General features: G+C 43.0%; 2 protein-coding genes across 4 annotated transcripts; both read left to right on the top strand.

Moving 5' to 3' along the window:
* The first annotated feature begins 8,353 nt into the window (after positions 1-8,353).
* LOC122034106 (protein ALTERED XYLOGLUCAN 4-like) lies at positions 8,354-9,740 on the top strand. The gene is made up of 3 exons (XM_042593234.1): positions 8,354-8,510; positions 8,589-8,866; positions 8,976-9,740. The coding sequence occupies exons 1-3, from the start codon at positions 8,354-8,356 to the stop codon at positions 9,738-9,740; spliced, it is 1,200 nt and encodes a 399-aa protein (XP_042449168.1).
* A 997-nt stretch (positions 9,741-10,737) lies between these two features.
* On the top strand, positions 10,738-13,190 carry LOC122035379. Of its 3 annotated transcripts, none has more exons than XM_042594789.1 (3): positions 10,738-11,076; positions 11,237-11,792; positions 12,567-13,190. In XM_042594789.1, the coding sequence occupies exons 2-3, from the start codon at positions 11,351-11,353 to the stop codon at positions 12,641-12,643; spliced, it is 519 nt and encodes a 172-aa protein (XP_042450723.1). In that variant the 5' UTR covers positions 10,738-11,076; positions 11,237-11,350; the 3' UTR covers positions 12,644-13,190. The 3 variants fall into 3 exon arrangements, with proteins under 3 accessions (XP_042450723.1, XP_042450724.1, XP_042450722.1); XM_042594790.1 differs by having other exon boundaries at positions 11,158-11,792; positions 12,581-13,190; XM_042594788.1 differs by having other exon boundaries at positions 11,158-11,792.
* Positions 13,191-13,200: the final 10 nt, after the last annotated feature.

The raw sequence follows: 13,200 nt of genomic DNA, 5'->3' as shown, positions 1-13,200 counted from the left end.
CTCTAACCCCTCTATGGGGTAGAGAAGATGCTCCTAGGAACCCAACACCTATTGGTGCTCCTTGAATGCTCTAGGTACTCACTAGGGATAACTTCCCTAGATACCTTCCTAGTGACCTTGTTGGGCTTCTTAGAAGCCTTGGTCACATTTTCTAGGTCAACCCTAGGGATAGCCTCCCTTGTGACCTTGTTAGTGACTTTCTTAGACTTCTTAGAAGTCTTAGTCACTTTGGTTGTAAAAATACTCTTAGGGATGACTTCCCTAGTATTCTTGACTTGACCACTAGACCTAGGGTTTGTTCCATAACTATATGGAACCCTATGATAACTAGACACATCCTTCTTAGCCTTTGGTTTGTATCCCAAACCTCTATGGCTATTTGATGGCTTTGATTTTCCTAGCCCTAGGTTTTGCTCATTTTGCCCTTTTAGGATATTTTCCATCCTTTTTAGGGTCTTTTCCATTTTGTCAAGTCTTGACCTCAAGACTTGATTTTCTATCATTAAGTCCTTAGATTTTGGTTTTTCATTAAGTCCATGAGCATTTTGGTTTCTAGGCTTGTATCTAAAATCCTTAGAGTTATTGCCTAGATTTTTACCTACATTCCTAACCTTAGGTGTAGTAGTCTTAGCATGTAGGGCCACATACTTTTCCTTAAAGCCCTCATGCTTTCTATTCTTATGGTAAATTGCATTAAAATGATAAAAGTTAGAACTATCATGCTTTTTACCATAATGTAAAGGAGTAGGCTCAATAAAAGATACCTTCTTCTTTACCTTGGAGGCTCCCCCTTGACTAGTGCCTCCTTGAGCCTTGACCATCTTCTTCCCCTTGGGGCATTGACTACGGTAATGCCCCTTTTGTTGGCACAAAAAGCACACAATGTGCTCCTTGCTCTTCTTTGTTCCGGGGATGGTCTCCTTGGGCTTCACCTTGCCCTTTTGTGCCACTTGGCCCTTCTTTTTGGCCAACTTGGGACACTTGCTCTTGTAGTGCCCACTTTCCCTACACTCAAAACATATTATATGATTTTTATTATTAATTGACATATTTATACCTTTTGTGTAGGGATGGCACTTGTTCCGGATGTAGAAGCTTCTCCATTTGATCTTTCTTGACTTGTGGAGGTAGAAGCTTCTTCCTCCTCTTCTTCTCTTGACCCGGATGTAGAAGCTTCTCCTTCTTCTTGATCCGGTGTCACCAAGGGTTGCTCCCCCTCAATCCTAGAGGTGGAGGCTTCATCATCTTGAATGTGAAACAAGGAGTGTGCTCCCTCCTTGTTCCCTTCGTTGCATTCCCTTGAGGATGAAGCTTCTTGAATTTCCTCTTCTTCGGAGGTTGAGCATCTCTCAACCTCGGAGTCCTCCTCTTGGTCTTGCTCCAATGAGTCGCCCTCTTTGGATTCCTCTTGATCTTGTGCAGTGGAGGGGATCTCTTCATGAAGCTTGGCCAATTTGCTCCATAATTCCCTTGCATCTTCAAATTCTCCAATTTTGCAAAGGATGGTGCTTGGCAATAGATTGACCAAAAGCTTGGTCACTTTGTCATTGGCCTCGCACCTTTGGACTTGCTCCGGGCTCCATTTGCTTTTCTTTAGAGCTTTGCCCTTGGAATTTGTTGGAGCTTCGAAGCCTTCCGTAAGAGCAAACCATTGCTCTATCTCCATCATAAGAAAGTTTTCGATTCTTGATTTCCAAGAATCGAAGCTCGTGGAGGTGTATGGTGGAGCCACCCTCGTGTCAAATCCAAGTCCATCCTGGAATTGCATCTTGAAGTTGAGCTTGATAAAGTCTTGAACTTGAAGAATTTGCTCCAACTTCTTCACCCTCTAGCTTTTCTTGATATGCTTGACCCTTCCGGCGATGATTCCGGTGAAGAGCGGCCTCGCTCTGATACCACTTGTTAGGACCAAAAGTAGCTAGAGGGGGGGTGAATAGCTCGTCGCGTTCGCTCGGTGCGCTTCGTTGCTTGGCGTTGCTTGTTTCTTCTTGGATGTGCAGCGGAAAATACAAAGAAACAACACACAACGCTAACACGGTTGGTTTACTTGGTATCCACCTCACAAGAGGTGACTAGTCCAAGGATCCACACCACACACGCACCCTCCACTATGAAAACACTCCTTTATGGTAACTACCAAAGGCGGAGAAGTCCTACAACACTCTCAATACAAGAAGAAGAAAGGGAAATACAAGTTAAGCAAAAGCTTACAAGATGTGCAGTAAAAACCCTAACCCTAACTTCTTCCTCTTGCAATGGATCCGCCTCTTGACTTGGAAAGCCTCCAAGATCCTTCAAGAACTGGCGATCACGTGCTTGTAGAGAGCTGTGGAGAAGCTGGCGAAGAGCTGAAGTGAATCGGAGAAGTGATGCCGAAGGAATCGAGCGCCTGCGGCCTTTATCGACGCCAACGGTCGGATCCCGATCGATTCAAATGTTCTGAATCGATCGGGGAGGCTTTGGATCGATCCACGGATCGATCTAGAGCGCCTCTGTGCTCTGGAAATAGCGTCTGGATCGATCCACGGATCGATCCAGCGCTTGTCGCGCGAAGCAGCATCGTCCCGATCGATCGGCTGATCGATCGGGACCTCTGGATCGATCCACGGATCGATCCAGAAGCTTTCTGTTCGCTGGGAAGAATCTGGATCGATCCACTGATCGATCCAGAGCCTGGATCGATCCACGGATCGATCCAGCACTTGGTTTTTGCCCAAAACCAAGTCCCAAACCTCCCTAACCAACATCCGGTCAACCTTGACCTGTTGGTACATCATGCCTAGCATCTGGTCACTCCCTTGACCTGCCAGGACTCCCCACCAAGTGTCCGGTCAATCCCTTTGACCCACTTGGACTTTTACTCGTCGTGCCAAGTATCCGGTCACTCCCTTGACCTACTTGGACTTCCCAACACCAGATGTCCGATCATCCTTGATCCATCTGGTTTTCCTTCCTTGCCAAGTATTCAGTCAATCCTTTGACCTACTTGGACTTCCCAACACCAGATGTCCGATCATCCTTGATCCATCTGGATTTCCCTTGCCTGGCTTCACTCACCAGGACTTTCACCTAGCTTCACTCACTAGGGTTTCCATCTGCCTAGCTTCACTCACTAGGACTTTCACCTGGCTTCACTCACCAGGATTTCCTTCTGCCTAGCTTCACTCACTAGGACTTTCACCTGGCTTCACTCACCAGGATTTCCTTCTGCCTAGCTTCACTCACTAGGACTTTCCTTCTGCCTAACATTCCAGTTAGGACTTCCCAGTCAAGTATCCGGTCAACCTTGACCTACTTGACTCTTCTTCAATCAATATCTTATTGTCAAACATCTAAACCCAAACCAAAACTCAGCTTGGTTAACCAGGTCAACCTTGACCTGAGGGATGTTGCACCAACAAGCCAACCCTAGAATTAACCCATCTAAGGCTAAGGAAAACCTAGGTAGGAATCCCAAAACAACTAGACACATGCCTAGGAATACCTCAAAGAAAAATGAAAAATTAAAAATTGAGGTATTAGAGAAGGAGAATCAAGTCTTGAGGTCAAGACTTGATACTTTGGAAAAGGCTCTTAAGAACTTGGAGAAGTCATCTCTAGGGTTTAAGGGTCAAAAACCAATGTCCAAGGACAAGAAAGGTTTGGGTCACAAACCTAAGTTCCAAATGGTCAAGCCCACTTATCACAATGTTCCATTCGATTATGGAACAAAATCTAGGGCTAGGAAGACCATCACCAAGGTCACAAGGGGAGTCACCCCTAGAGTTGATCTTGATGAGTCCCAAATGACCAAGGCTTCAAAGCCTAGGAGGGTCATTAGAAGGGTTGCTAGGGAAGTCATCCCTAGTGAATACTTAGTGAACCCAATGAGCTCCAATAGGTATTGGGTTCCTAAGAGCATGATTCCATCACGCTAGATGGATTAGAGTGTGACAACCTTACTTGAATATGTAGTTAACCTAATCATGGCAAAAGGTGGCACTTTGGGAATTTTCAAGGTATAATCAAGCCTTGAAAATGAAATGGAAAGTTATTCCTAAGATAATTAGGATGTGTCAATCAAATTTGAGGAGTTGTCTAGAGTCAATCTAATTGGCACATAGTGATCTAAACATCTTTGGTATATGATTTGAGGTCTATCACACTTAGGAATATAGAATTTATGGCAAAATGATCGAAATTATCAAAAATGGCAACTAAGGCTAGAATTAGGTATTTTCTATACCTTTATGTGTTATTTGCCATATATTGTTTGCCATATGCCATGTCATGACATCATATTTATTTTATGATCATTTAAAATGACATGATAATGCTTAGGTTAGTCAAATGTCATGCTCTATTTAAGTTTCATACTTTATGTCATGACATCATGACATTGACACATGTTTCATTTATGATATCATTATATGCCATGTCATCATCTCTTCTCTTGCATTTATAATCAATGAAATTGATTTAAGGTTAAAAACACAATTTGATATGGAGATCAAATTGATGTTTAGAAAATGCATGAGACCTTAGTCTAAGCTAACCTAAACCCATATCTCACATCAAAATTGACTTGAATGTGTTTGATACACCTTAGATGTGTGTGAGATATTAGGATGATGAGTTAGGATCAAGGTGCATAGTTCTTGTGCCTAGATGAGCCTAATTCGAAATTGGGGATCATAGGGAAAGCTTATGTACAAGTCATGTACATTTAACCCAAAGATTGTGGTCATAAATTAAATGGTTTAAAATCATTTCAAAATTGATTTGAAAAACTTTGATGAAGCTTTTCTAGTGATAGCATTCATCATTGAACAAGTTGATACAAAGATGAGTTAACTTTGAGCTATTTCAAAGACTTTTGAACTTTGTATCAAGATTTGAAAATGGAACTTATTTTCATAGAAAATTATTTTTTCCATGATAGTATATGTTATGAGGAATGTATCCTCAAAATTTCACAATTTTTGGAATTTTCTCTAATTTTCTAGAGGTTTCTGAATTTCGGGAGAAGAAAAATTCAGAAATCAGAAATCAGAGTTGTGGACCGATCAGAGGGGATTCTAATCGGTCCAGGGGTGCCTGGATCGGTCACCGTGACCGATCCAGGGAATCCCTGATCGGTCTGGTGACTGATCAGAGCGTGCCAAGTTGCTGAATTTCGACTGTTTGTCTGAAATTACAGCTATGGAAGTGGTGTTTTGGATTTCTAAAGGGTTGAAACTCTCCAAGACATTGTTGGTGCAATGGTCAAGGGGGAGTTGACCTTTAGGGGGAGCTTTACCTATTAGTCAAGGGGGAGTTGACTTTTAGGGGGAGTTTTTACTCCTAAAGACTTGAGTGATATGGGATTATCACTAAGTTAATTGTTGACCTTAGTATCAAGGGGGAAATTAAGAGTTTCAATGAAAGGTATGAGACTTTCATTAGAAAGAAACTCTTGACCTTGATTCACTCTTTTTGATGTGTGTCAAAAAGGGGGAGAGTGTAGGTTTGAGGAGAATAGAGAATGTTCAGGGAAGAACATTAGAAAACCTAAGTTAGGTTATCGGGTTAACCTAACTTGATTATGGTTTTGATTATGAGTTTTGTCAAACATCAAAAAGGGGGAGATTGTTGGTGCAACCTTAGGTCAAGGTTGACCTGGTTGACCCGACTCGAGTTGACCTGACTCGAGTTGTATTTTGATGTTTGACGAGAACATGATGGGAGATTGTTGGTGCAACCTTAGGTCAAGGTTGACCTGGTTGACCAGACTCGAGTTGACTTGACTCGAGTTGTATTTTGATGTTTGACGAGAACAAGCTTGAGAGATTGTGGGTGCAACCCGTGGTCAAGGTTGACCTGGTTGACCCGAGGTGAGTTGACCTGACTCGGAAAAGTCCAAGCAGGGAGCTTGGCACGGGAAAAGTCCAAGCAGGGAGTTTGGCATGGTGAAAAGTCCAAGCAGGGAGCTTGGCTCGGGAAAAGGCCAAGTATGGAGACTTGGCACGGAGAAGTCCAAGTATGGAAGCTTGGCACATGGGAAGTCGGAGAGGGCTCGGTAGCTCGTTCTCCGGACTGTGGTCAGAGAGGGCTCGGGAGCTCGTTCTCTGGACCGGATGGAAGTCGGAGAGGGCTCGGTAGCTCGCTCTCCTGACTGGGTCGAGAGGGATCGGAGCTCGTTCTCCGGACCGGATGGAAGTCGGAGAGGGCTCGGTAGCTCGCTCTCCGGACCGGGTGGAAAGTCCCGTGAGTGAAGCCAGGGATAAGTCCCGTGAGTGAAGCCAGCGGAAAGTCCCGTGAGTGAAGTCAGCATTGGAAAGTCCCGTTAGTGAAGCCGGCAGATTAGAAATCCCGTGAGTGAAGCCGGTGAAACCCTAGTGAGTGAAGCTAGGTGAAAGTCCCGGTGAGTGAAGCCGGCAGGAAAATCCAGATGGATCAAGGGTGATCGGACATCCGGTGTTGAGAAGGTCAAGTAGGTCAAGGGAGTGACCGGATACTTGACACGAAGAGAAAAGTCCAAGTGGGTCAAAGGGATTGACCGGACACTGGTGGGGAGTCTTAGCAGTCAAGGGAGTGACCGGATGCTAAGCATGATGTACCAACAGTCAAGGTTGACCGGATGTTGGTTTGAAGGTTTGAGACTTGGTTTGGGCAAAACCAAGCTCGGATCGATCCGGGACCGATCCGGTCAGACTCCCTAGTGAACATTTCAAAGCAAGTCTATAATCTATCCGATCGGTCCAAGACCGATCGGATAAACACAAGAGAAGAAGGAGAAAGGCGGATCGGCCAAGGGACCGATCGACTCCTCCTGGACCGATCAGATAGCCCGATCGGTCCCCAAGACCGATCGAGGATGTGGACCGATCGTGATGGAGCCCGATCGGTCAGACTAGCTGCCAGAGTGACAACGCCAGGTTATTTCGGCTTCGTGTTCTTTTTTGCTTGCAGTTCGCAGTTGGCTCGTGATATCGAGGTTATAAGAAGAGATCGAGGGCTGCGACTACCACTCTTCTTCTTCCTTCTCGAGCTGCTGTTCTTCTTCACTGCTGTGATCCGAGCTTTGCTGAGCTCGCTTCTGCTTGAAGCTTCATGTGGTTGGGTTCCCGTGAAGTTGCTGCTTCATCCAGTCGACAAGAAGGCAAGCTAGGGTTATTACATTTTTGTATTGTACTTAGTTTCTTGCTGTATTCTTGTACTCCTGTTTATCTTGCTGTTGCAAGACATTGTGGCGAGATTTCTCCACCCAGAAGGAGTGATTATTAGCCGGGTTTCCGGGGACTCATCCACCGACGGATTGATAGGCTTCGTCCACCTTACGGACACGCCGAGGAGTAGGAGTTTCATCTCCGAACCTCGTTACATCCATCGAGTTTGAGGTTTGTCTTTTTCCTTTACGTTTCTATTTAGTTATTTCCGCTGCGCTAACCCTAATCGTAGGAAGAAACGAAGAATTTGGGGCGTCTATTCACACCCCCTCTCTCTAGCCGCGATCATCGATCCTAACAATATATAGGTACCATTATATCTTTAAAAGTTTTCTAATAGTATTTTAATTTTTTCTATTATTTTGAGCCCTTTTAGTCATTAATATATTTTGGTCAAAATATCTTAATGACTAATTCAAAATCATTACTTTTTTATTAGTCTTCTAATAATGTTCCTATTTAGTATTTCATTATTTTAAGCTCTAATTAAGTTGTTTTGGTAAATAAAATATATCTTGATGGCTTAAATGAATTTAAAATACTATCATATGAAAACCATTGTATTCTTACTAATCTTTTCATAGATTTTTTGGTCAGTTTTGGTCAGTTTTGAGCTTTTTTGGCACCACCACATCTTAAACTTGTAACATATGATTGTTATCACATCCTTAAAGTTTAATTTTTCAGGTCATCAACTTAAGTTTTGGTCAAAATTTTTTGATGATTATTATATGTTATGATTTTGATACTTTATAGTAATGACTGATCTTTCTTTGCTATATGTCTATTGTAATAAGTTTGCAACCCTAATCTAAAAAAAGGCAATAAGGAAATATTTAAATGATCATTGTAATTTGTTAGGACATCAATTTGCTGCTTCCCTTTTTCTTTTAAAGGACGAGAAGTTTCCTGTCCAAATTTATCACCATTAAATACGGGTTTCAATTTTAGATACCAATTAAAACAAAATAAAACAATGAAATTTGCAGGAAGTTATATTTGATTTCCTAAATTTAATCTGTGCGAGACAAAATTGTAAACAAAGAATTCTCCAACCTAAACGATCGATCTTCCTTAACATACAAACCTTAACCCTCTGCCTTGCCCGGTGATATTTCAATGCGTCCTGCGCCATATGAACAGGGCAAAAGAGCCTTCCACGAGGCATGGGATCGATGAAGACCAGGTCGTTCCTCAGCTTAATCGTCTCTTTCTCCGTCCTCCTCTTCCTTTCCTCCCTCTTCTCCTCCAATCCCTTGACGGTCATCTACAACGGAAGCTTCAAACTGTGGCACCCGTCCGCCGGCGACCAAACCGTCATCAGTACGTGCATGGTTTTGTGTTTTTTATATGCACAATTGCAGGATCCGGTAATCTTGAGCTTTATTCCTTGATCTTCAGACGACGATTGCGATTTGTTCGAGGGGAAGTGGGTGAGGGATCATGGCGGTCCGGCTTACACTAACCGGTCGTGCCGGATACTGCCGGAGTCGCAGAACTGCGACAAGTACGGGAAGGATCAGGACTTTGTGAATTGGCGGTGGAAGCCGGCGGAATGTGATCTCCGGCGGTTCGACCCGGTGGCGTTCCTGGAGGCGGTGAGAGGAAAGACGATGGCGTTTGCTAGCGACTCCGTCGGCCGGAACCAGAAGGACTCACTCGTCTGCCTCTTGTCTCAGGCGAGTATCTGTATCATTGTATCAATGCCTGCCCGCGTTAATTAGATTACAGAGATTTATCTCGCCCTTGAAATTATTATCCGACTAATAATTCTGTTCTGATAAACAGGTCGAGTACCCGCTCAATCTAAAAGGTGACAAAGAAGAAAACCAGATCACGAATTGGTACTTCCAATCCTACGATTTCACCCTCATGCTCTTGTGGACGAGATTTTTAGTGCAAGAACAAGAGAGAGTGGTCAATGGAACGGGAACAGGGGATTTTGATCTGCACCTGGACAGGGTTGACACTAACTGGACGGAAAAGCTTCCATTGGTGAACTACCTGATCATCTCCAGTGGGCACTGGTTCTTCAGAAACCTTTACCTGTACGAAAACGGCAAAATCATAGGGTGTGTCTACTGCGGTCAGGCGAACCTGACCAACTACGACTTCACCTACGCCATTCGAAGGGCCTTCAGGACGGCTCTCCAGTCCATCGACAGGTGCGAGGAGTGCGAAGGGCTGGTGACTTTGGTGAGGACCTTTGCACCTGCGCACTTTGAGCACGGGGCATGGAACACTGGAGGATATTGCAACAGGACCGGGCCATTGAACGAGACCGCGGTCAGGTTGAGTGGCACGGACTGGGAGGTCAGGAATGCTCAGGTGGAGGAGCTGGAGAGCTTCAGAATGGAGAAGACGAAATGGTTTGGAGTTCTAGACGTAACAAAATCCATGTTGCTGAGGGCAGATGGGCACCCGGGGTCGCACTGGAACAACGACTGGAACAGAGGGTTTAATGACTGCTTGCACTGGTGCTTGCCGGGTCCTATCGATACCTGGAATGAGATGTTATTGGCATTGTTAAGAAGAGGATTTTCAGATGTTTAAAATGTAGCAGATAGCTCAAATCTTTGTTTTTTTTTAATAGTTTGAAACATGAGACAGATCCCGAGGATTATGAAATGAAAGGATCGAGATATTAATTAGAAAGATTTTTCAAATTGAGATACTCAACTGGGGAAGAAGAGAGCCAAAGAAATATGAACCTGCAAACTTAAATGTTCAAACTTTTCTTAATTGATTAGTTAATCTAGAAGTGTTTCCTTCAGTTAGATCACCACAGAGAAGTTAGACAGTAAATTGAATTAAATGAAAATTTGATTCATTTCGTATCAATTTTCTTTGGCTTTTTCAGAATCAGAACAAAGAAAATAAAGTAGGTAGGCGTCATGAACAATATTTGTGATGAATGCTATGTCATTGATGAGGTGATAACATAAAAAAAAAAACTTAGATACGATTGAGATTCCATTACTTGTAAGCAAACACAATCTTTTACAAATAACATTTATTACCACAAGTTACCGATTTGGATAATTAGAAAGAGAGAAAATAAAGAAACCAGGCTAATGATTAAAATTAGGGATAATACAGATGATGAAATAAAGTAAATCTGCTCACGTAACCGTGTAGACAGACACCTGTCAATTTTTATCGTTTACTCCATTATCATGGTTAAAGAAAGGATCTTGGGTAAGTCAAAGGCGTGTTGATTTTGGATCGGCATGAGCTGCGGGTCACACGTGGCAGTTCCGTGCACCGCAAAGATCTGCAATGATTGACGGGAAGCGGTTGGCCGCCCATGTACTTGCCGTGGCACCCATAGGAACTCGTGTCTCCGGTTGAATGATGCTGGATCCGCCGTCGATCAAGAAAACCGAGGGTTGACGGGCCGTCGTCGCATAGGAGTTCGTGTGCGCCATTCGTACCGGAGATCTGGTCCACCCGAGAGATGGCCTCGCGATCACCGCAGGACGCGTGGCCGGTCTGATGACAGCCCGCGTAATTAATTAGTAGATCGACCGCATGTTTTCAATTTGCGTCCGGAGAGCTATAAACCTATCCCATCTCACCCGCTGGTTCTCGCCCTCTCTCTCTCTCTCTCTCTCTCTCTCCGCACCATCTTCAATCTCGGTTGCCGATATTCTGGAGGCCGCCGGCCGTTTGCGTTCAATGCGTCAGCTGTGAAACCCCTTTGGAATTTTAGATTCTAAAACATCAGGCAGGAGCTTCTTCTTCTTTTTTTTTATTTGGATTTCTCATCCTTGACGCTTCTCTTGCGGATTTGTGGGAGTTCAGCGCGGAAGATATTTAATTTCTTGTTGTTTCTCTCCTAACGATTTGATTTCAAGGCCTTTGGTGAAAGGTTTATTGCGATTCACAGGTATATTTCTTCTGATTGGTATTGTCGGCATTCATTTCTATGAAGCACGATTATTTGCTGAAGTACGATTTACTTTGTCAGTAATAGGAGGAGTTTGATCTGTTTCAGCAAAGTTATGCTCTTGGTTAGTGGGTTTGACGATTTGAAATTGTTTCGGTAGATTCGTGGGACATTCTCCTCTCAACCATTTCTCAGTGCGAGATCGTTTTGAGAACGGGATTAGTAGTACTGTGATTCGGCCAAGTCAGGGCTTTCACGCTAGCAGATAACTACTATGGCTTTCCCACGTTTCTCTTTATGGATTTGGGGCGAGAAAGATGATGAATCTCCCAATTCGGCACTCATCCCTCCTGATTTTCCTTCAGGATTCAAGGAGCCGGATTACTTGAAGTTTCCACCAGGACACAGGGCAATGCCGAATTGGAGAAGAAATAAGAAAAGGTTGCAAAGCCATGAAGAAAGGCGGATAGACAAGGAGTATGACACTGTTCTTGTTCCCTCAGATGGTGGATGCATATCAGGGTCGGAGTCTGATGATTCTGACTGGTCTATTGGTTGGTTGGAACCTCATGGACCCGAATTTGAGAGCGACTCTGAAGCTCAGAACAGTTTTGCAGTCTTGGTGCGGTGTTATGGGCGCGGCCGCAATGAGCAGGCAAAAAACTCTATAACTCATGTCCTGGGTACCCTCAGCCATATGGATGATCATCTTTCAGGTGAAAAAAAATAGTTGCATCTTCTTTGGTATATATGATTCTTTCGTCATGTTGCTTGAAGTAGTTTGCCTGTTTGAGATACCATCCCCTCTTCCATGCAATTTTGTTTCATCCATCTTGACCTAAATTACATTTTACTTTTCTAGTACATTATGTTTGATGGATTCAACTTTCATTTTTACCATGCTATGTTAACCACATCATTCTAGTTTTCCTAAATTTTGTTAGTTCTCAATGCCAAACATGCAACTCTTGGCTTGTTTTTGGTTGGGGCTTGATATAATATGGTAAGAAAATACTAGAGAATTTCATTAATGCGTAGACATCATGATTTTCATCATCCTCATCATCAAGTTGTAGGAATCCCAATTCATTGATATGATAGGTAATTTCATATACTCATATAAGATTTTTCTGTTAGACAAAGAAATGTGAGTATATTCTTTACATATAATTGTGATTGTTGCATATGTACCATATAGATTAGCATGTTCATAAATTGATATGCATGTCTGTACTCTCGGAAATGCTATTGTTTGGTTCACTTGTTCTACGTTTACTAATATCATTTGTATGCTTGACCAACACTGTTTTCTCAGTTATGGTTTGGTTATGTTATTTTCTTGTTGCTTGGAGTACTTAAATTTTACTACTCTTACTAGTTATCGAAATTTGCTTTACAGCAGCAACTTCGTTTCCTTCTTTTAGGATGCATTGATATATACAAGACAATCTCTTGAATATTCTATGCGCTACTTACTGACCTGCTTCTAGTTGTATTGATGCAGATGGCAACAAGCGTATGGAGGAATGGCTTTCTTCTCTTTGAAGCACCTGACTGTAAGTACTAATTGATAGCTTGGCCTGATGAGGTGTGAGAAAAAAAAAATGCAAATGACGACGTTTAATGTGAAAGTAATAGAATCGTGAAGCATTAATGGGGTTGTCTTGGTGCAAAAGCTCTCGCCGGATAACATTTGCTGGGTAGTATCTTGGAAGGAAAGAAGTTCATTCTCCGGAGCTGCGGTTTAAGTCAGAAATTGTAGTGTTACAGGATAACATTGTTCGGTGTATCATGTCGAAAGCAAAGCAATTGGAGAAGTTAATATGGCTTTGTGACCTTCCCAAGGTTCAAATCCTCCTTGCAGTGAATCGTTGTTATGGATCATTTCATTCTTTTTGCTGTGAATATCACCTTATTTTCCGTATCCGGTTTGGAATTCCCACCATTCCGAATGTGCATGTGGTTGTGAATAATATAGACACCAATGTAAATATGGCTCCATCCTGAGGAGGTTTTGTTGTAAACATTGTGCTTTAGGGAAGGCCAAGTTCCGAAACTATTGTAAATTTGTAATCGATGACAGGATTCTTATTCCTATATATGCAGTTTGCAGATTTTGTTGTA

The sequence above is a fragment of the Zingiber officinale genome, chromosome 11B (assembly GCF_018446385.1).
Source record: "Zingiber officinale cultivar Zhangliang chromosome 11B, Zo_v1.1, whole genome shotgun sequence".
Classification (NCBI taxonomy): Eukaryota; Viridiplantae; Streptophyta; class Magnoliopsida; order Zingiberales; family Zingiberaceae; genus Zingiber; species Zingiber officinale.
This window is presented reverse-complemented; position numbering and strand designations above follow the sequence as displayed.

What these genes read in the sequence shown, in the direction of transcription:
- LOC122034106 (XM_042593234.1), top strand. Translation starts at nt 8,354, where the DNA reads ATGGGATCGATGAAGACCAGGTCGTTCCTCAGCTTAATCGTCTCTTTC. An exon ending in CGGCGACCAAACCGTCATCA is followed by an intron (nt 8,511 to 8,588) that starts GTACGTGCATGG and finishes CTTGATCTTCAG; the next exon opens with ACGACGATTGCGATTTGTTC. An exon ending in TCGTCTGCCTCTTGTCTCAG is followed by an intron (nt 8,867 to 8,975) that starts GCGAGTATCTGT and finishes TCTGATAAACAG; the next exon opens with GTCGAGTACCCGCTCAATCT.
- LOC122035379 (XM_042594789.1), top strand. Translation starts at nt 11,351, where the DNA reads ATGGCTTTCCCACGTTTCTCTTTATGGATTTGGGGCGAGAAAGATGAT. An exon ending in TATGGATGATCATCTTTCAG is followed by an intron (nt 11,793 to 12,566) that starts GTGAAAAAAAAT and finishes ACCTGCTTCTAG; the next exon opens with TTGTATTGATGCAGATGGCA.